We start from the raw sequence: 24,000 nt of genomic DNA, 5'->3' as shown, positions 1-24,000 counted from the left end.
TCAATAATATATAATATTAATTAATATAGTCAATAAACCCTTGTGCAACCCTAGGGCCCAAGAATGGGCATTATATGTGTTCCTTTGGCTCCTCAAGTGACACAGATTGGATATTTTTTTGCCAGTTTTAACGCTCCAAAGTGCTTTAAACCTGACATGTTCGCATCAGATATGGGCCACATCAGGAGGTAGTCTGAATCCGGAATCTGATTGCTTTTAATTTGACTGCAGTCTCAACGGCAATACAACCGGCTTGTGACTTTTAGGTCATCTTTGGTCGAGCTACGTAATTTGTGTGCACAGCATGATTACTTTCCTTTTTGAAATTCTCTTCTAGTTGTTTTTCATCATTTGCCTACTTTGTCTACACAACGCAAACCCACTAACATGCCGATTTGTGGCATCCAGGTTAGGTTAGTTTTTTAAAGGTTTTTTTTCCCTATAGAAAGTGATATTGCGTTTTTGACTGCAACGTTTTAGAATAGGATATAAACAAAGTATACTCACTTTCTCTCAAAAGGGGAACTGCATTTTTGGGGAATTTTGCCTATCGTTCGCAATCATTATGAAAAACATGACGGCGGGTGTATTTTTTTTAATGCATTCTAACTCGGAAAGAAAGGTTCGCTTACAATCGTTAGCCAATAAAACCCAAGAAATACCCCTTCCAAAAACTGCCAACACTACCCCATTTACATTTCGCAAATTGAACATTAACCAAGTATTAGTGACATTGTTATTATAAGCGCTAACGCAGACAAACTATAGCAGCCCAGTGATCACTAGCTTATGTGGCAAAGTTGACATCATTGACTGGTGAGCTGCTTCCTCGCCTCGGTGCTCGTGGGAGTTTATTGTAGATCATAAATCATGCTTTTCACCTTGATAGTAGAAGGATGAGGACATAATCCAACAAGATGGTACACTTTGACAGCCAATTTAGATCCAAAAATGTCGAGAAAGACACGAAAAGACGTTTGGTTTCACCCCCCTTTTCCTTGCACAGATTATGAGACATTCATCTAAACAGGACTCTAAAAATATTCCAACAGTCGGCACCCTAATGACAGCAGACATTGTACGGTAAGTGATGATTTATAGTTTGTTGGCTCTCGTGATGTCCGTAGTAAAAAGAAATAAGTGATGTTGTCGGAAAAAAAAAAGGACGTTGCGATGCAATTTTGAAATCAAATGAGAAAAATACGCAAATATTAAATGTTATCATAAATGTGACTGTTTGTTGACTTGTGTCAACTCAATAAACTCAACCAAGACCTGCCTGCCTTCTCTCTTAATCTAGCACAGTAGGCACTGCAAAAATAATATTTTTTGTCCACTTGTCAACTGTATCAAAATCAATGTTATTTGGCACGTGGTTGTTTATTATTGACCATAAGGCTGTAATTACCCAACCTCAAACATTCCAGTCTGCAACTTATTTGTTTAGAAATGTTGTATATTTTGAATGTTCCCAGTATATTAGAATAACAATTGTTATTTTTGACAAAAAAGGCCATGAAACAAATAATAAAAACGTTTAACAATATATAGATCTGAAGTTTTTAAAAGATGTGAAGTGTTGAAACTAAAGAAAATAATTTATTGCTGACTCATGAAACCTTTATGAGTGGGGTCCCTTTTGGATCCTAGGAGTAAGTGTGTATAGTCAATCCTTAGTTCAACTGCTGCAAACTGTATACAAGTTGATTCCCTAAATAAGCTTCACATAGTATACCTCAAAAGTACCCCACAAAACACAAAGCAAGTAAAAAAAGAAGGTAAGAAAGGAAGCATTTCAAGACAAAAATGTGCTTAGAAAGTTACCTTAAGCAGGTCATGGGCATCGGAGAGGTCACTGTTGGGATGACTGCTCTCGTAGAGATTCTGCAGCAAAGTCGGGATGCCTTGCCACTTGGCTCGTTTGTCTCTCTCTTGAAGGAGGCCTCCTGGGAGCTAAAATACAATACAACATTTTTATTTTATTTTACTGTCACTATATACCAGGGCTTCTCTATTATTTTCTGTTAAGACCCCCAGGAAGAAGAAAAGCTATAAACTCTTTAAAACATAGCTAGCTAGCGGCTAACATGTCTCTACAGTGTTTAAGCTACTTCTAAATCACTAATCCTCCCATCTATGGTGACAACTAAACTATATTTCTTAAAAATATCATCACTGCAAGACGAGGAATAGCTAAACACTGTTCACTACACACCGTGGAGGCTACAATAGCTAACAACAAGGTAGCGCTCCTGAATGTAAACAAATGAGTGGAAATATCGATTGTAATGATACAAAGTACAATATACGTATATAGTCAATACTACAGTGATTACATCGATAAATATTTATTATCACAAAACGTCTCATTTATTTTATTGTTTATAAACTCAGGAAATACACAGGATAACTTTAGTTATGACCAATGTATGATCCTGTAACTAGTGGATATTGGATCTATACCCAAATTTGTAGTATCACCTAAAACTTATGTAAAGTATCTAAACAATAGAAAAATAAGTGCTTATTACATTTTAACAGAACTGTGGATAGAACATGTTGAAACAGAATGTAACCAGATATTAACAGTAAATGAACAAGAAGATTATTAATCCATCCATCTATTTTCTACCGCTTGTCCCTCATAGTTATCACAAAATAATAGGATGAGGAATGACACAATATGTTACTACATACAACTACAGCCAAAATAGGAGCCTTTCTAACCCGTTTGCTTCCTTACCACTAAAAGAGAAGTTGTCCAGTATGTTCACTATCTTATTTAATGCCATTTCATTTCAGTGTTCTAAAATTGTTTTTTGAATGCAATAAGAAACATGTTTAATGTATCATTAGATTTTCTGTTAAAAATAAAGCCAATAACAGAATTTTGTGGTGCCTTTTCCGCATTTTCAAAAGTAATGAAACACATTTTGGTACCGATATCGACACTATTTTGAAGTGAAATTTGCCAGCACCACACCAGTGTTCTCGCTCGTCTTTGCATTGTCCCAATCACTAACCATATAACAACCCTTTCAACACCTTTCTGGTAACCAATCACGGTTAAGGTAAAAGAGCATGTGTGCTTCAAATCGTGTGACTACTCTGCGTATACACATGAATATATTCGGGAATTGCGGGCTCTCACTTGACAAATTCCAAAAATTCCCACATTTTCCAGAATTCCAGGTTTTCCGGGACATTTTTCCCATTCAAAATGAATTGGCCATTGTTCAAACTTCCACCATTTCCACATTTGTCAACCGATTCAAACCATTCCACCATCCTGGAAATTTAAACTACCCTTAAATTCCAGGATTTTCAAGAATTCCTGTTTTTCCAAATCCCTATTTCCACCCTTTTGTCTGGCAACTACTCCTTCCCCATTTTTCAACGCATTTCAACTGTTTCACCGTCAAAACATTCCTCTTAATCAGGAAAATTTCACGGTTTTCTCAAAAATCCAGGAATTCCGTAATACCATTTCTCAATTCAACATTTCTCAATCGATTTGAAAAATTCCAACACCAACCATTTCAAGTCATTTAAAAATTTTTTTTTACCATTTTCAAAAAAAATCCCGCTTTACCCGAAATTTCCCAATTTTGGGGAAATTCCCGTCTTCAAAGTGCCACAATTCCCACATTTTTCATCTGATTCAAACTGTTCCAACTTCAAAATATTAATTCTGTTAGGGAATTGTGTGCTCTACTTCAACAATTCTAAAAACATTCCAAGATTTCAGTTCAACTTCAGCATTAGATCATTCACACACAATTCCTTCAGGAATTGCCTCATCTAGTCTAGTAATCAAATTTCATCAACTTCTTCTTCTTCTCCAGATACCTTCCACATTTTTCACCCGATTCAAACCGTTCCAACTTCAGACTGTTCAGCCTATTCCCAGAATTCCAGGTTTTTCTGGGACATTTTTCCCATTCAAAATGAATTGGCCATTTTTCAAACTTCCACCATTTCAACATTTTTCAACCGATTCAAACCATTCCACTTTCAACACATTCCACCATCCTGGAAATGTAAACTACTGTTTTCCAAGTTCAAAAACTTCCAGGATTTTCAAGAATCCCTCTTTTTCCCAATCCCTATTTCCACCTTTTTTTCTGGCGACTACTCCTGACACATTTTTTATCGCATTTCAACTGTTCCACCGTCAAAACATTCCTCTTAATCAGGACAAAAAACAAAGTTGTTTTTAGAACTGTAAAAATTCCCGGTTTTGCCGAAATTCCAGGAATTCCGTAATACCATTTCTCAATTCAACATGTTACTAATTCAACATTTCTCGACCGATTTGAAAAATGTCAACGCCAACCATTCCAACTTATTCAGACCATTCAAGTTTTTTACCATTTTCTACAAAAATCCCACTTCACCCGAAATTTCAAAATTTGGGGGAAATTCCCATTGAAATCAATGGGAAATTCTTCAAAGTTCCACAATTCCCACATTTTTAATCTGATTCAAACTGTGCCAACTTCAAAATATTCAGCCGGTTTGGGAATTATGTGCGCTCCTTCAACAATTCTAAAAACATTCCAGGATTTCAGTTCAACTTCAGCATTGGAGCATTCACACACAATTCCTTCAGGAATTGCCTCATCTAGTCTATTTATCAAATTTAATCAACTTCTTCTTTTCCAGATTTTGGCGAGATATACCTTCCAAATTTTTCACCCGATTCAAACCGTTCCAACTTCAAACTGTTCATCCTATTCCCAGATTTCCCAGAATTGCAGGTTTTCCGGGACATTTTTCCAATTCAAAATGAATTGGCCATTTTTCAAACTTCCACCATTTCCACATTTTTCAACCGATTCAAACCATTCCACCTTCAACACATTCCACCATCCTGGGAATTTAAACTACCTTTTTCCAAGTTCAAAAGAATTCCAGGATTTTCAAAAATCCCTGTTTTTCAAATCCTTACTTCCACCCTTTTTTTCTGGCGACTACTCCTTCCACATTTTTCAACGCATTTCAACTGTTCCACCGTCAAAACATTCCTCTTAATCAGGACAAAAAACAAAGTTGTTTTTAGAACTGTAAAAATTCCCGGTTTTGCCGAAATTCCAGGAATTCCGTAATACCATTTCTCAATTCAACATGTTACTACTTCAACATTTCTCGACCGATTTGAAAAATTCCAACGCCAACCATTTCTACTTATTCAGACCATTCAAGTTTTTTACCATTTTCAAAAAAAATCCCACTTTACCCGAAATTTCCAAATATATGGGAAATTCCCATTGAAATTAATGGGAAATTCTTCAAAGTTCCACAATTCCCACATTTTTTATCTGATTCAAACTGTTCCAACTTCAAAATATTCAGCCTGTTTGGGAATTGTGTGCGCTCATTCAACAATTCTAAAAAACATTCCAGGATTTCAGTTCAACTTCAGCATTGGAGCATTCCCACGCAGGAATTGCCTCATCTAGTTAATATTTAGAATGTTTAAAAAAAGAAAAACATATGTGTTCTTGTCTTAAATAGGGATTGTGAATGATAGGCAAAAATTCAAAAAAAAAAGTGCAGTTCCCCTTTAAGCATAGAGGAAATACACTCACTGATTTAAATGCTTTTATCATATTTCCCATCTCTAATGGAAACATACAGCCATAAAATCACACAGGAATCAGTGAATAATTGTGATAAATGACTAGACCTGTGTTTTTCAACCACTGTGCCGCGGCGCACACAGGTGTACCGTGAGATACAGTCTGGTGTGCTGTAGGAGATTATGTAATTTCACCTATTTGGGTTAAAAATATTTTATGCAAACCAGTAATTATAATCTGCAAATAAAGTGCTGTTGTGGAGTGTCGGTGCTGTCTAGAGCTTGGCAAAGTAACCGTGTAATACTCTTCCATATCAGTAGGTGGCAGCAGGTAGCTAACTGCTTTGTAAACGTCGTATCTAATGCTTAAACCAAAAATAAACAAAAGGCGAGTTCCCCTACAAAAGGCATTGAAGGTTAGGGATGGCTATGGAAAACGAAACTAAAACTGAACTGGCTACAAAGTAAACAAAAACAGAATGCTGGACGACAGCAAAGACTTACAGCGCGAGGAGTAGACTGCGTCCACAAAGTACATCCGTACATGACAAGACAACAATTTCCACACAAAGAAGGATAGCGTCCGACTACTCCTTCCACATTTTTCAACGCATTTCAACCGTTCCACCGTCAAAACATCCCTCTTAATCAGGACAAAAAACGAAGTTGCAGAAATTTCGTAATACCATTTCTCAATTCAACATGTTACTACTTCAACATTTCTCGACCGATTTTGAAAAATTCCAATGCCAACCATCTGATTCAAACTGTTCCAACTTCAAAATATCCAGCCTGTTTGGGAATTGTGTGCGCTCCTTCAACAATTCTAAAAACATTCCAGGATTTCAGAATTGGAGCATTCACACGCAATTCTTTCAGGAATGGCGTCATCTAGTTAATATTTAGAATGTTTAAAAAAAGAAAAAACATATGGGGACGACGTGGCGCGGTTGGGAGAGTGGCCGTGCCAGCAACCTGAGGATTCCTGGTTCAATCCCCACCTCTACCAACCTTGTCACGTCCGTTGTGTCCTTGAGCAAGACACTTCACCCTTGCTCCTGATGGGTTGTGGTTAGGGCCTTGCATGGCAGCTCCCGCCATCAGTGTGTGAATGTGGAAATAGTGTCAAAGCGCTTTGAGTATCTTGAAGGTAGAAAAGCGCTATACAAGTATAACCCATTTACCATGTGTTCTTGTCTTAAATAAGGATTGTGTATACGAAGGTCCTGAGTAGTCTTGGGTTCAATCCCGGGCTCGGGATCTTTCTGTGTGGAGTTTGCATGTTCCCCCCGTGACTGCGTGGGTTCCCTCCGGGTACTCCGGCTTCCTCCCACTTCCAAAGACATGCACCTGGGGATAAGTTGATTGGCAACACTAAATTGGCCCTAGTGTGTGGATGTGAGTGTGAATGTTGTCTGTCTATCTGTGTTGGCCCTGCGATGAGGTGGCGACTTGTCCAGGGTGTACACCGCCTTCCGCCCGATTGTAGCTGAGATAGGCTCCAGCGCCCCCGCGACCCCAAAGGGAATAAGCGGTAGAAAATGGATGGATGGAAATGGATGATAGGCAAACAATCCAAAAAGATGCAGTTCCCCTTTAAGCATAGAGGAAATACATTTACTGATTTTATTTAAAATGCTTTTATCATATTTCCCATCTCTAATTAAATGTGCAGGTATCACGTCTATGAACGCCAAGCCTACTGTATTAGCTTTATTGTTCTGAATGTTAATAACATTAATAATGTTCATTTTTAATTAATTTATGGGCCCTTTTATGGAAAAAAATATTTATTGTGCATGCTGGAAGTTACGCAATCGCCGGACTACTTCAGATGGCTAGGCTAGTTAGCTTGCCTGACGGTATCAGCTCACTAACATGTGTCGGAACAAAACCCGACAACATTTATTCCCCCCCAACGCCTTCATGCACCAAGTGAGGATTCGTGGAAGAAAACCAACAGCGAGACGCAAACGAAACCATTAGTCGACTTCGTTATTCGACGCGTCTCCTTTATCACCCATGCTAAGCTAACCTGCGGCTAACAACAAAAGATGACGCTTACTGTATTTTTTTGCCCGCTCAGCAAGAAGACGGTGCCGAGGAGAGGTGCGCGTTTCGTTACGCGCTTTGACAAATGCTCCGAATGTCGCCGCTGGCTGCGGAAATTTTTAAGCCGAATTCGGAACCGCATCGCCAATCACGTCCGCCCGACAGCGTCTTGGGTTGAGCCAGGACTCCGGAACGCAAGTCCCTGGTCTGAGGCGAGCAACTTTCGGATGTCTTTACTGACGAAACATACGTCTTACCTGTGTCCCGCGACTGAACGTCCGGCCTGTGATTTTGCTATCCGTGAATTTGAACACGATATTATATTTGCATTGTCTTTGTTTTCCTCTCGTACAGTGGCTTTCGGACCCCTTAAGCGTCGCCATTATTTCTTCTTCCTGGAGTGAGCTGCTCAGGCAGGAAGTGCATGCTATGACCAGCCCGGTCAGGACAATCTTGGCGCCACCTGCTGGCGGAGATTCTGCACTGCAGCAAAACCTTGTCATTGTCTACTTACCGCAGTGTTTTTTCAACCTTTTTTGAGCCGAGGCACATTTTTTTGCGTTGAAAAAATGCGTAGGCACATCACCAGCAGAAAACATTAAAAAACGAAACTCAGTTGATAGTAGTGATGGGTTGATGAGACGTCATGAAGCGTTTCGACTAGAGATGGCCGATAAATGCTTTAAAATGTAGTATGGGAAAATATCGGTATCAGGTTTTTTTTATTATCGGTATCGTTTTTTTTTTGTTTTTTTTGTTTTTTTTAGGGATGTCCGATTATATTGGCCGATAAATGCTTTAAAATGTAATATCGGAAAATATCGGTATCGGGGTTTTTTTGTTTAGTTTTTTTAAGGATGTCCTATAATCTCGGCCTGCAGATATTATCGGCCGATAAATGCGTTAAAATGTAATATCGGAAATTATTGGTATCCATCCATCCATCCATCCATCTTCTTCCGCTTATCCGAGGTCGGGTCGCGGGGGCAGCAGCCTAAGCAGGGAAGCCCAGACTTCCCTCTCCCCAGCCACTTCGTCCAGCTCTTCCCGGGGGATCCCGAGGCGTTCCCAGGCCAGCCGGGAGACATAGTCTTCCCAACGTGTCCTGGGTCTTCCCCGTGGCCTCCTACCGGTTGGACGTGCCCTAAAGACCTCCCTAGGGAGGCGTTCGGGTGGCATCCTGACCAGATGCCCGAACCACCTCATCTGGCTCCTCTCGATGTGGAGGAGCAGCAGCTTTACTTTGAGCTCCCCCCGGATGACAGAGCTTCTCACCCTATCTCTAAGGGAGAGCCCCGCCACCCGGCGGAGGAAACTCATTTCGGCCGCTTGTACCCTGATTATTGGTATCGGTTTTTTTATTATCTGTATCGGTTATTTTTTTTTTTTTTTTTTTTTTTTTTTTTTTTTTTTATCAAATCAACATAAAAAACACAAGATACACTTACGATTAGTGCACCAACCCAAAAAACCTCCCTCCCCCATTTACACTCATTCACACAAAAGGGTTGTTTCTTTCTGTTATTAATATTCTGGTTCCTACATTATATATCAATATATATCAATACAGTCTGCAAAGGATACAGTCCTTAAGCACACATGATTGTGCGTGCTGCTGGTCCACTAATAGTATTAACCTTTAACAGTTAATTTTACTCATTTACTAGTTTCTATGTAACTGTTTTTATATTGTTTTACTTTCTTTTTTATTCAAGAAAATGTTTTTAATTTATTTATCTTATTTATTTTTTTTTTTTTAAAGTACCTTATCTTCCCCAAACCTGGTTGTCCAAATTAGGCGTAATAATGTGTTAATTCCACGACTGCATATAGCGGTTGATATCGGTATCGGTTGATATCCGTATCGGTAATTAAAGAGTTGGACAATATCGGATATCGGCAAAAAGCCATTATCGGACATCCCTAGTCTTTTTTTTATTAAATCAACATAAAAAACACAAGATACACTTACAATTAGTGCACCAACCCAAAAAACCTCCCTCCCCCATTCACACTCATTCACACAAAAGGGTTGTTTCTTTCTGTTATTAATATTCTGGTTCCTACATTCTATATAGGGATGTCCGATAATGGCTTTTTGCCGATATCCGATATTCCAATATTGTCCAACTCTTTAAGAAATTATATCAAAATCAAATTACAGGATGTTCAGTTTCATTTCAGTTCAGTTTCAGTTTATTTGGAACATGCAAATGATACAATGTAATGCATAACACAATTCCAGTTGTTTCATTATTATTGTAAATAATTCAATGTATATACTCTGATGATTAACTTGTATGATGACTGTTTTATGCTGATAGTTTATATTTGTACCATGAATTGATTAACATGGACCCCGACTTAAACAAGTTGAAAAACTTATTCGGGTGTTACCATTTAGTGGTCAATTGTACGGAATATGTACTGTACTGTGCAATCTACTAATAAAAGTTTCAATCAATCAATCAATCAAAACAGCATGTCCGAAAAGGAGTAGGAGGAAGCAGAGCTTATTTAATCCTACCCCTTTTCATACCATAGCAATTTTATCCAATTCCCTTGTTCTCTGTAACAAAACAGTGAACGAATAAATAATAAATAAATGTTATAGTAAGCATACAAATATTAAATAAATAAATCATCTTTGTCTCAATAAAAAAAAAGAAAACAAATTATGTTGTCTGCTCATTTTCCTTGACTGGTGCACTAACATCATGTGGTTTATTTTAATTTTTTACATATGTAGCATCATCTACAAAAATACAAATAATTGCTATTGCGACATCTAGTGGACACATTTAGAACAGCAGTTTCTTTCATTCAAAAATTCCGGCTCATTTATACTTAAACCTGTTCGCGGGCATTACGTTTGACACCCCTGCATTGGCGTCTTCCCTCGTTTATCGCGGTTAATTGGTTCCAGGCCTGTAAATTAATTATTACAAAGTAGGAAGTGTTAATTATAAACCCAATAAGTTCACAGATAGCGCATAACAAATGTTTAAGACCTTCTAAATAACATTCTTAGCATTTTGAGAGCCCCCTAGACATGAAATAAGGCCCACATGGTCACCTTTACATGTGTCTAGTCAATCAATCAATCAATCAATCAATCAAAGTTTATTTATATAGCCCTTAATCACAAGTGTCTCAAAGGGCTGCACAAGCCACAACGACATCCTCGGCTCAGATCCCACATCAGGGCAAGGAAAAACTCAACCCAATGGGATACAATGAGAAAACTTGGAGGGGACCGCAGATGTGGGGACCCCTTCTGGCTCTGGCCCTTCCGGCTCTGGGAATCACTAATAAGCCGGAGTTCTTAGAACGCAGATTTCTTGCCGGGACATATGGTACAATACAATCAGCAAGATATGATGGAGCTAGACCGTGTAGTATTTTATACGTAAGTAGTGAAACCTTAAAGTCACATCTTAAGTGCACAGGAAGCCAGTGCAGGTGAGACAGTATAGGCTGAATATGATCAAACTTTCCTGTTCTTGTCTAATGTCTAGCAGTCGCATTTTGTACCAACAGTAATCTTTTAACGCTAGTCCAATATAGCAGACATAAAAATAGAAAATAAGACCTCTACTGTACTACCTTTAGCCTTTAGTAGCCATGGTCTCGTCTCCTGACCAATAGTATGCTACTATTGATACTTTTACTTCTATTCTTGAAAATGATAAAGTTAGGCCCAAAATATGTAAAATATACTTAAAAAAAAAAGTGCAGTAGCTTGAAGCTGCAAAACTTGATGCGTAATATGGTGAGTGATGACTGCAGATCAATTTATTTGCATATTTGTGGCATATTTACATGTTATGAAACAATGCATGTATTAATTAACCAAGGTTATAGCAACTAATTATTTGGTAAGCATTTCAACAGATGCATATTTCAATAGAATCATTTCTCATTTAAATCATTTAAAACAACAGTATGATGTACAACTTTTGTCCCAATGACCCAGTAACTTCAATCTAGACTATTTCTCAGCATGTTTTATTTGTATATGTTCATATAACAAAGGCAATGTAACATTCATAAAGCATGGAATAATAATAATACATTACAAAAAATAAAATTTTACAGCATGGAATAAATTCTGGGTCATGCCATTGAATTTTAACAATAATAATAATAATAATAATATATTTTATTTATAAAAAGCACTTTACATTGAGTAGACAACCTCAAAGTGCTACAGTGTATTAAAAAAATAAAAAACAAAAATAAAAAGATAATAAAAAATAAATAAAAATAAAAACTAGAACAGCCAAATAGCTAAAACTAGTATGCATATATCTAAAACAAGGCTTTTTTTTAAAAGAAGGGTTTTTAAGCCTTTTTTAAAAGCATCCACAGTCTGTGGTGCCCTCAGGTGGTCAGGGAGAGCGTTCCACAGACTGGGAGCGGCGGAGATTGGTGTAATTTATGTCTCTTAGGGGGTTGGACTCTGCCAGGGCTGCCCTTTGTCACGGGTTCTGTTCATAACTTCTATGGACAGAATTTCTAGGCACAGTCAGGGCGTTGAGGGGATCCGGTTTGGTGGCTGCAGGATTAGGTCTCTGCTTTTTGCAGATGATGTGGTCCTGATGGCTTCCTCTGGCCAGGATCTTCAGATCTCACTGGATCGGTTCGCAGCCGAGTGTGAAGCGACTGGTATGGGAATCAGCACCTTCAAGTCCGAGTCCGTGGTTCTCGCCCGGAAAAGGGTGGAGTGCCATCTCCGGGTTGGGGAAGTTCAAGTGCCTCGGAGTCTTGTTCCCGAGTGAGGGATGAGTGGATCGTGAGATCGACAGGCGGATCGCTGCGGCGTCTTCAGTAATGCGGACACTGTATTGATCCGTTGTGGTGAAGAAGGAGCTGAGCCGGAAGGCAAAGCTCTCAATTTACCGGTCGATCTACATTCCCATCCTCACTTATGGTCATGAGCTTTGGGTCATGACCGAAAGGACAAGATCACGGGTACAATCGAGAGGAACCAGATGAGGTGGTTCGGGCATCTGGTCAGGATGCCACTCAAACAAATCCCTGGGGAGGTGTTTAGGACACGTCCGACTGGTAGGAGGCCATGGGGAAGACCCAGGACACGTTGGGAAGACTATGTCTCCCAGCAGGCCTGGGAACGCCTCGGGATCCCCCGGGAGGAGCTGGACGAAGTGGCTGGGGAGAGGGAAGTCTGGGCTTCTCTGCTTAGGCTGCTGCCCCCGCGACCCGACCTCGGATAAGCGGAAGAAGATGGATGGATGGATGGATGGATGGATGGAAATAAATGCACATTATAAATCAGTGTAACATAATTTTTAATTATCTGGTTGCATTTTTGATAAATATAATTTAAAAGATTAATTCAAACTACATGTGTCCTTTTTCACTTCCAATACAATATCGATATTGTAGCCCTAGGTGTTAGCCGATACTGATATTAATTCAATACGATATCACATGGAATCATAGTACATTATCATTATTATTTTGTAGTGTGGAATGTTGATAAAGGTTTGATCAAGTTCAATTATTCAGTGAATAATGGTGGGTATAAAAACACTAACCTTAGGACATTTTATGCTTTTGAAGTGGAGCCTTAATTTGTGGTTGGCGACACCAAGTGGCCACAATAGTTCATTACATTAAGGGCTTGACGCAGGAAGTTGAACGATGCGGATACAAATGTTACTGAATTTTTTCGTAATGCACTTCTGCCTTGGAGACTTTGTATCTATAATTATTTGGTACTTGTTCGTATTGACAAATGTCATGTTTTAGGCTGCAACATTGTTCGATTTAAGGACACTTATTATGTATGTTTGTGCTTGGCTGCTGTGTAGCTGCTAGCTCCTAGTAGCCTGTACCCCAGCATGTTTATCTTTTGTAACAGACTTCAGTAAAGTACAAGAAAAAAACAAACTTGTGTGCTTATTGGAGGACATTTCGATGTTAACTGGCTGTCACGCTTTGCACAAGTAAACATGCTGCAGGACTGCTTGTATCGGAGATTTTAGATGCAAGTCGATATCATCATGTTTTTTTTTCTTCCTGATATTGGTATCGATATTGGATCGGGACACCTCTAATTTGAACTACCTAGATCGGGGGTCTGCAACCCACGGCTCTAGAGCCACATGCGGCTCTTTAGCAACGCTCTGGTGGCTCTATGGAGCTTTTTCAAAAACGCATGGAAATAAAATTAAAAAAAAATGGGGTGAAAAATCTGTATTTTGTTATAATATGGTTTCTGTAGGAGGACAAACACGACAAAAACCTTCCTAATTGTTAGAAAGCCCACTGTTTAATATGTTTGTGTTTATGCTTCACCGATGACAGTATTTGGCGAGCGCCGTTTTGTCCTACTAATTTCAGCGGCCCTTGAACCCACCGTTGTGTGGACTGTGACGCAACAGTTTGTTGACATGTGTAACTTTCTCCGACACTGCCACGGAAAGACGTGTTGTATGCCACTCCTTCTTTGTCTCATTTTGTCCACCAAACGTTTTATGCTGTGCGTGAATGCACAAAGGTGAGCTTTGTTGATGTTATTGACTTGTTGGGGTGCTAATCAGGCATATTTGGTCACTGCATGACTGCAAGCTATTCGATGCTAACATGCTATTTAGGCTAGCTGTATGTACATATTCCATCATCATGCCTCGTTTGTAGGTATATTTGAGCTTATTTAATTTCCTTTACTTATGTCCTTTGTGTATTTAATATATATTTGCCTGTCTCATGACACATTTCTGATAGTTGTTTGTGAGCCATGTTGTTCCAGACCACAGCAAACGTTACCCAGCTTGCAAAGATTGTAATAAATCCATTAGAAGAAGACAGCCTGTCGTTTCCTTTAACTTGGACACACACATCTATACCTTTGGCTATTCTAAAACAGTCATTTCCAGGAGTTATCTCACCCTCTGAGAAATGTTACTAATGTTTTCCAATGTTGTAAAAATGTGTAGAATTAATATTATATTTCAACATTTCTGTCAATGAAGATTTGCATCAGCCTGTGTTGACATGATTATAACACTTATATAAGTCTTTACATTTTTTGCGGTTCGAGACCGATTACTTTTTTGTATTTGTGGTCCAATATGGCTCTTTCAACATTTCGAGTTGCCGACCCCTGACCTAGATCAAGGGTGTCAAACTCATTTTCATTGAGGGCCATATCGCAGTCATGGCTGCTTTCAGAGGGACGCTTTTTAAAAATTAATTTACATTATGCATGCGGGTAATAACCTGTGATTAATCATAATTAATCGAAATGCATATGTATTTGATTATTAGATTTTTTTTTATGTATAACTTGCTTTAAAATCATAAATAAAGATATTTAACTATTCGTTTTTATCGCACAAAATTAGTTTTGCAATACAGTATATAATAATATAATTGGCACGATCAGATAATATTAAAGTTTAAAATGTGCATTTTTTTTTCTGTCTAAATGTAAAGAATGAATGCATTAAGTTAAAAAAAATTAAAAAAAACAGTATTTTACTGAAACCCATTTTTTTCAGGCTTTTGCGAGCCACACGCCCGGGCCTTGAGTTTGACACCTGTGACCTAGATAGAACATTGGAAAAATAACATTTATTGACTGTCCCCGCATCTTAAAATGAGACTTATACCATGAAATATAATCATTTAGATCAGGGAACCCCAAAGGGGGGCCGAATCATTTTGTTTGGCCCGCCAACCTACCAAATGTAATGCATAGTCATACTGACCTCTTTAAAGTTGCCAAATCATTGATGGCATGTCAGCAAAGCTACACTGTAAACAAGTCAGTGGATTTTACTGTAAAAACCTGGCAGTTCAGTTGCCTGAAATTTACCGTGAAATCATCAGTGGTACCATTTTTACATTTATAGTAGAGATGTCCGATAATGGCTTTTTTGCCGATATCCGATATTCCGATATTGTCCAACTCTTAACTACCGATTCCAATATCAATCGATACCGATAAATACAGTCGTGGAATTAACACATTATTATGCCTAATTTTGTTGTGATGCCCCGCTGGATGCATTAAACAATGTAACAAGGTTTTCCAAAATAAATTAACTCAAGTTATGGAAAAAAAAATGCCAACATGGCACTGCCATATTTATTATTGAAGTCACAAAGTGCATTCTTTTTTTTAACATGCCTCAAAACAGCTGCTTGGAATTTGGGACATGCTCTCCCTGAGAGAGCATGAGGAGGTTGACGTGGGTGGGGTTGGGGGGGCAGGGTTGAGGTTGGGGGGATAGCGGGGGGTGTATATTGTAGCGTCACGGAAGAGTTAGTGCTGCAAGGGGTTCTGGGTATTTGTACTGTTGTGTTTATGTTGTGTTACGGTGCGGATGTTCTCCCGAAATGTGTTTGTCATTCTTGTTTGGTGTGGGTTCACAGTGTGGCGCATATTTGTAACGGTGTTAAAGTTGTTTATACGGCCACCCTCAGTGTGACCTGTATGGCAGTTGACCAAGTATGCTTTGCATTCACTTGTGTGTGAAAAGCCGTAGATTTTATGTGATTGGGCCGGCACGCAAAGGCAGTGCCTTTAAGGTTTATTGGCGCTCCGTACTTCTCCCTACGTCCGTGTACACAGCGGCGTTTTAAAAAGTCATACATTTTACTTTTTTATACCGATAATTTTGAAACCGATACCGATAATTTCCGATATTACATTATAAAGCATTTATCGGCCGATAATATCGGCAGTCCAGCGGGGCATCACAACAAAATTAGGCATAATAATGTGTTAATTCCACGACTGTATATATCGGTATCGGTTGATATCGGAATCGGTATTTAAGAGTTGGACAATATCAGAATATCGGATATCGGCAAAAAAAGCCATCATCGGACATCTCTAATTGCATAGTAAATCTCATATTTTTCTTAATGACTGTAATGTTCTTATTAGTGTCGACAAGCTAGCATGTTCACGTATTTGCTCATTCTATGCGTAAAACTCACTTCTGTTACTTTCAGTCAAATACGTCATCTTCAGCTTAGGAAAACAATTTTTTTGAGCAATTCAATATGTTTTTATTTTTATTTGAAGAATAGAAAGACAGAAATGTAAGTTAATTTTTGAATACCACTTGAAATAAACGTATTTCCTCAAGTGTCCCAGCCGTCATTGTTGCAGTCTGTCATTTGGAGGTAGGAGCTGATGGCCTCCCTCACACCCTCGCTCACCACCGCCTTGTCTGACCAGTTTGTCGTCCTTTTCACTGTCACGGATCTGCAAAGCAACCGGCAAAGTCCTTCGTGACACTTTCTCAGTCACACCGTGTACCCGACGAGTGTCCTCATCCAAAGAAGGAAAAGTAGACTCCACCTGCTGATGTCCTTCCATTGTGTTGGCGTCCTGTTATCTGCGGGGACGACGAGCCTGGTCCCCCCTGGGACGTCTGAACCCTGAATGAAGCAAGGCTCTCTTAGCCGACAGCAAAGTCCATCCGCCGATTCTGCAAAAAGCAACGGATGTTCAAAAGTTGCACTTTTTTTTTTTTTTTGTAGACTAGCAAGAAGAATGATACAAACCGGAATAGTGTTCCACCAGCTGTTTCACAGAGGAGAAGGAGCACTTTGGTGACACGTAAACCCGGCCGTTACGCAGATGAGCAATGAGGTAGTGCTTCACGCGGCCTGACAAGCCAGTGCTGCTTTGCCAGCGGATAGACAGCGAAAAACAATCTAAAGAGACAAAGATAAATGGTGCTACTTTTTAATTATGTGCACTTCTTAAAAAAATACATTCATATTCTGCGTTATTACATTTATTGATGTGAGGCTAACTAAAGTGATGGTGATTGGCCCACAGTTTTATTTTCAGAGTGTACATCAGTGACGTGCGGCCACTAGAGGCAGGTGAGGCAGGGCCTCACCTGCCATCATGGAAAGAAAAAAAATATAAAAAGAAAAAAAATTAATTAAATTGTTATATGTATCCAGTGATTATACTATAAAGTTATTTTCCATTTAACATCACCAGTTTTAGATTATTTTTATTCAAAATCGCTGAATTTTCACATTTGCCGTTCAAATACTGAGAAGAGACGGTGCGGTGATCAGCAGCCAGTTGAGGCACGTCACTCAATTGTGCCTCACCATGGATTGCGGACTCGGCTAACTGCTGGCCTGCTGTGCAGTGAGACCGTATTGCTATATGAATTATATTATACATTTCCATAGTTTAGTTAGCTGAGGTATATAATGCACAGTGTATTTTGTCAACAACTGTATGTGTGTAACGTATTTCTTGTGCTGAGCAATCATAAAACTGCTGCCGGTTAACGCACCTCCGCCGCAGACTGCACCCCCCGACGGGAGCGCCACACCAACCAAAGCCCACACCCAAACCCTCCACGTGCAAGACCGAATCCACCCAAAAAAAGTCACTTAACAAGAAGCCAAAAAGTGCAAAAACAACATTGCTCGCGCCGGAGGAGCATGAACGACTGCAGGGACACAACATTAGGTACACCTGCAGACTGCAGCACGGATTTCATATTTCATTCATTCACAACTCCTCCAACACGAACACCACTGTTCCCGCACTTATAAGTAAAGGTAAGACCATAATAACGTTTTTTTAATTAAATGTGCTTTTTTGTGTGCTACAGTTTGTATGTGTAAAGTTAAAGTTAAGTTAAAGTATCAATGATTGTCACACACACACTAGGTGTGGTGAAATTTGTCCTCTGCACTTGACCCATCCCCTTGCTCACCCCCTGGGATGTGAGGGGAGCAGTGGGCAGCAGCGGCGCCGCGCCCGGGAATAATTGTTGGTGATTTAACCCCCAATTCCAACCCTTGATGCTGAGTGCCAAGCAGGAAAGAATGCTGGTATGAGCTTTTAAACATAACCCGTTAACTGCTGCCAATCAAATGGTGAATAAGATACTCTTTAGGGTTCATATGTTTGTAAATCTGACTGTGATGAAGTCAGTGCCTCACCAGTCATGAACCTCACCGCACGTCACTGGTGTACTTTGAAAAGTGTTACTAATGGGGTCAAAAATCTGAAATGTAACAATGCCAATGTCAGTCTACCCCAGGGCAGCTGTGGCTACAAATGTAGCTTACCACCACCAGGTGTGAATGAATGATGGGTTTTCACTTCTCTGTTAAGCGCTTTGAGTGTCTAGAAAAGCGCTATATAAATCTAATCTATTATTAATATTTATTATAATTCTGAGCCCCTATACACTGCAAAAACTGAAATCTAAGTAAGATTAAATATCTCAAATAAGGGTGATATTTGCTTATTTTCTGTCTGATAAGATAATTCTTCTCACTAAGCAGATGTTATGTTAGTGTTTTACTTGTTTTAAGGGTTTTGGTCCTAAATGATCTCAGTAAGATATTACAGCTTGTTGCTGAGATTTGATGACCTATATTGAGTAAAACATGCTTGAAACTACAAACCCTGTTTCCATATGAGTTGGGAAATTGTGTTAGATGTAAATATAAACGGAATACAATGATTTGCAAATCATTTTCAACCCATATTCAATTGAATGCACTACAAAGACAAGATATTTGATGTTCAAACTCATAAACTTAATTTTTTTTTTGCAAATAATAATTAACTTAGAATTTCATGGCTGCAACACGTGCCAAAGTAGTTGGGAAAGGGCATGTTCACCACTGTGTTACATGGCCTTTCCTTTTAACAACACTCGGTAAACGTTTGGGAACTGAGGAGACACATTTTTTAAGCTTCTCAGGTGGAATTCTTTCCCATTCTTGCTTGATGTACAGCTTAAGTTGTTCAACAGTCCGGGGGTCTCCATTGTGGTATTTCAGGCTTCATAATGCGCCACACATTTTCAATGGGAGACAGACAGGTCTGGACTACAGGCAGGCCAGTCTAGTACCCGCACTCTTTTACTATGAAGCCACGTTGATGTAACACGTGGCTTGGCATTGTCTTGCTGAAATAAGCAGGGGCGTCCATGGTAACGTTGCTTGGATGGCAACATATGTTGCTCCAAAACCTGTATGTACCTTTCAGCATTAATGGCGCCTTCACAGATGTGTAAGTTACCCATGTCTTGGGCACTAATACACCCCCATACCATCACAAATGCTGGCTTTTACACTTTGTGCCTATAACAATCCGGATGGTTCTTTTCCTCTTTGGTCCGGAGGACACGACGTCCACAGTTTCCAAAAACAATTTGAAATGTGGACTCGTCAGACCCCAGAACACTTTTCCACTTTGTATCAGTCCATCTTAGATGAGCTCAGGCCCAGCGAAGCCGACGGCGTTTCTGGGTGTTGTCGATAAACGGTTTTCGCCTTGCATAGGAGAGTTTTAACTTGCACTTACACATGTAGCGACCAAATGTAGTTACTGACAGTGGGTTTCTGAAGTGTTCCTGAGCCTATGTGGTGATATCCTTTACACACTGATGTCGCTTGTTGATGCAGTACAGCCTGAGGGATCAAAGGTCACGGGCTTAGCTGCTTACGTGCAATGATTTCTCCAGATTCTCTGAACCCTTTGATGATATTACGGGCCGTAGATGGTGAAATCCCTAAATTCCTTGCAATAGCTGGTTGAGAAAGGTTTTTCTTAAACTGTTCAACAATGTGCACACGCATTTGTTGACAAAGTGGTGACCCTCGCCCCATCCTTGTTTGTGAATGACTGAGTTAATGATTATTTGCAAAAAAAAATGTTTTTATCAGTTTGAACATCAAATATGTTGTCTTTGTAGCATATTCAACTGAATATGGGTTGAAAATGATTTGCAAATCATTGTATTCCGTTTATATTTACATCTAACACAATTTCCCAACTCATATGGAAATGGGGTTTGTAGAATATCAACTGATGCAAAGCTGTGTCATCAACACTCACAAGTAGAAAACTACTTTTTTTAAAGTAATCATTTCTTACTTCAAGCATGAAAAAAAAAAATCATGATGCCGAGCGCATATCATTATGTCAAGATAATGGCACTAGCATTTACTTAATTAAAGAATATTTTTCAACATATTGAGCAAAAAGGTCTCTTTTTTCTACCAAGAAAAGTACACTTGTTATTAGTGACAATATACTTATTTTAAGGTATTTTTGGGTTCATTTAGGTTAGCTAATTTTACTTGTTTTGGAAAGTCTTGACAGGCTGAATTTTCTTGTTCTATTGGCAGATAATTTTGCTTAGTTCAAATAAAATACCCCTAATTTTTGTTTTGTTTTTTTCTTGTTTTTGAACACTGACTTTTTGCAGTGTACACAAGACGCCTAAAAGGCCCCCCATCCCACCCTAAACCCAACATCGCCGCCCCACACGCACCCTAATTAGTTGTTTTTACTTTTTAACATATCTATAATATACAAATCCCCCTCAATGGTATTATTTTTTTTCTTACAAAAAGTGCCCAAAAATTAAATATTACGTGGCCAGAATATGAACTTAAAGGGGAACTGCACTTTTTTTTAGAATTTTGCCTATCATTCACAATCATTATGAAATATTTTGGACAAGCGGTACAAAATGGATGGATGGATGGATTCTAAATATTAAATAAATGTAATTTAAAGTCAGCTTACAGCAGAGGCAATGTGAGCTCCACTATTCCGCCTATAAAATCCGATAAATAACCATTCAAAAAGTGCCAACAATACTCCATTTACATTTAGTGTCTGGAATATTAACCAAGTATTAGTGATATTGTTATTATAAGCCCTAACACAGACAAACTATTTATAGCGGAGCCGTGAACACTTCCGTGTGTCCCTAAGTTTACATCATCGGGTGGTCTGCTGCTTCCTCGCTTCCTTGCTCCCTGTAAGTTTATTGTAGATCATAAATCATGCATCTCACCTGGACAGAGGAAGTCTGAGTAGATATTCCAACAAGTTGGTACACTCAAAAAAAAAACCCACCTACTATCTGATATATCAGTAAGCTTTAGAACTTTGTTGTAAAAATCTCCTTCCACGTCTGTCCCTGACACCCGTATTTCCAGGCTCGCTCTGGAAACACTCTGTGGAAACGCTCCCCACCCACACTGCTTGGTGCCTCGTCTGAGCTGCTGTGACTTAGATTACCATAGTAACTAATTAGATTACCATAGTAACTAGTATATCATGCAAAAGTGCAGATTCCAACCATTGAAATACTTTGTATAGTTCAAAGACTTACGGTCATTTGAAAACATCACTGCACATCATAATGGCAGCTACAGTTTCCATCTTAAAGATCTAAAAAAATATATTTGGCCTTAATTTGCCCAGGTCGGAGATAGGCTCCAGCACCCCCCACGACTCCGAAAGGGATAAGCGGTAGAAAATGGATGGATGATCTATCATTATGTTATAATATATTCACAACATATGCATTGACTTGTGAGATAGCGCTTCTCTACTGGATTCCTAGCCTCATAGCACTCTTATTCTGCTGCAGATTGTGCCGTTAAACCAGCTTTTATATGTACCGGTAAATTGCCTAAAAAGAAATAGCATGATTTATAAAAATGAACAAAAAAAGAGCAGAATAAACAATTATTGTGTGTTTAAAACCAATGTCAGTTCATATGAAATATGAAGAATTAACTTAACAGCTCATGATCCAAAGTATACTACATCATGGGTGTTTACTGTTAGAATAATTGTATCTAAGTTATCACAAAACTTTGTGTTTCAATGAGTTCCCGGCGAGCAGACAAAAACTGTCTTTAATCCTACCAAGCAGAAGGCTTGTAAAACTCCACTGTGTAGGATGGGAAGCAACATGAAGGTGCTTTGAACTGTTTTACGACCTTTTCTTTGAACTGTAGTAATCAAAGGCGATGGCAGTTTACGACCCCAGTCCCTTAGAAACAGTTGTTGCCATGTAATCAGGGAAAGTCCAAATAAAAGAGAAGGCGTACAATCTTTCGCCAGAGCGTGGTGAGACACTGTACAATGGTACAGTGTCCAGGTGTCTCTCCTCAATTGAGCCAAATTTTATTCTGTCTCTGCTTAACTATTTGCTTCTTGTCTTGTTTAATAGATGTCATCAGTGTTTGAACCTGACATTTACTGACAAATAAGGTGTTGCTTAAGCATCACCTGGGAGGAAATGTGGCTCACTGGTTGCAAAGTATTTTCATTAAAATATTAGATAAGTACAGTCCTGAACTAGATAACACGTTTTTGGGAAAGGCCAATAAATTAAATCAAAGACACGGAGATGCTTCTCAAACCTGCTTTTGTTTCTGACGCTCGCACCAAGAAGCTTCCATTCTGGTTTTGTGGCCGCATGAGAAGTTCTTCTGCTTTGTGTCTGCTGAGGCCTGTGAAGAACCACCTGGGTGAGGAGACAGCGTATGTTTCAGCATATTCGTGCCACCTCAAAACTGAAATACAGTCAAGCTGGACAAAGTTTTGATTGCGATAACAAGTGTGATGTGTCAGAATAATTGTATCTAAGTTATCACAAAACTTTGTGTTACATTGAGTTTAGCTCGCCCCGCGAGAGGACAAAAGCTGTCTTTGATCCTACCAAGCAGAAGTCTTGTAAAACTCCACTGTGCACGATGGGAAGCGACATGAAGGCGTCGGTTTCTTTCTTCTATTGTAATCCACAGGAAGATTTTGTCTTGACCCGAGATCTACAAAGCGGAGAGGAAGCAGGGCCTGACTCCCCTCCAGGCACCTTTTCTTTTAACTGTTTTACAACCTTTTCTTTGAACTGTTTTTAATCAAAGGTGATGGCTGTTTACGACCCCCCTCCCTTAAAAACAGCTGTTGCCATGTAATCAGGGAAAGTCCAAATAAAAGAGGAGGCGTACAATCTTTCGCCAGAGCGTGGTGGAGACTGTACAAGAGTACAGCCCAGACGTTTCTTCTCAATTGAGCCAAATTTAATTCTGTCTCTGTTTAATTCCTTGCTTCTTGTCTTGTTTAATAGATGTCATCAGTGATTGAACCTGACATGATGATAACCATAGAACCAGGAGTGGAACACCATGGCACGCCTTGTCTGCTCAACTTAATACAACTATAGCAGGGCTCTCCAACCAGTAGCTCGTTAATTAATACACAAAATCCTTTATTTCAAAGTAGCTTGAAATGTTTTTTTGGTTTTTTTTCCAAACTCAACTCGAAATAAATAAATACTGAAATACAAGATGCAGATGAACAACAATATTTGCTGTTGATTTTTTAAAATATAAAGTGTGTGTTTGTGTTGGCTCTGCGATGAGGTAGCAACTTGTCCAGGGTGTACCCCGCCTTATGCCCGAATGCAGCTAGGATAGGCTCCAGCACCCCCGCGACCCCGAGAGGGACAAGTGGTAGAAAATGGATGGCTGAATGAATGGAGTTATATAAACCAATATTTTGTTGATGTAACAGCACA

The 24,000-nt window shown here is 39.2% G+C and overlaps 2 protein-coding genes across 3 annotated transcripts in view; both read right to left on the bottom strand.

The window, feature by feature from the left end:
- Positions 1-8,075, bottom strand: part of trpc4apa (transient receptor potential cation channel, subfamily C, member 4 associated protein a) — a 33,381-nt gene extending 25,306 nt beyond the window's left edge. The window contains exons 1-2 of the mRNA XM_061923875.2: positions 7,891-8,075; positions 1,825-1,953 (exon numbers count right to left, since the gene is read on the bottom strand). Coding sequence (XP_061779859.1) covers positions 1,825-1,953; positions 7,891-8,016 — 255 coding nt within the window. The 5' untranslated portion in view covers positions 8,017-8,075. The remainder of the gene's footprint in view (positions 1-1,824; positions 1,954-7,890) is intronic.
- A 3,528-nt stretch (positions 8,076-11,603) lies between these two features.
- sla2a (Src like adaptor 2a) overlaps positions 11,604-24,000 on the bottom strand; it is a 17,943-nt gene continuing 5,546 nt past the window's right edge. Inside the window, exons 5-9 of one of the 2 annotated variants that reach the window (XM_061923873.2) lie at positions 22,844-22,947; positions 17,183-17,335; positions 16,977-17,106; positions 16,735-16,880; positions 11,604-12,861 (exon numbers count right to left, since the gene is read on the bottom strand). In XM_061923873.2, the coding sequence (XP_061779857.2) occupies positions 16,757-16,880; positions 16,977-17,106; positions 17,183-17,335; positions 22,844-22,947 (511 nt within the window). In that variant the 3' untranslated portion in view covers positions 11,604-12,861; positions 16,735-16,756. Of the gene's footprint in view, positions 12,862-15,779; positions 16,881-16,976; positions 17,107-17,182; positions 17,336-22,843; positions 22,948-24,000 lie in introns of those variants that run through there. The other variant, XM_061923872.2, reaches the window with a different exon arrangement.

This window comes from Nerophis lumbriciformis, linkage group LG28, assembly GCF_033978685.3.
Source record: "Nerophis lumbriciformis linkage group LG28, RoL_Nlum_v2.1, whole genome shotgun sequence".
NCBI lineage: Eukaryota > Metazoa > Chordata > Actinopteri > Syngnathiformes > Syngnathidae > Nerophis > Nerophis lumbriciformis.
Note: the sequence above shows the minus strand (reverse complement) of the source record. Positions and strands in the feature narration are given on the sequence as shown.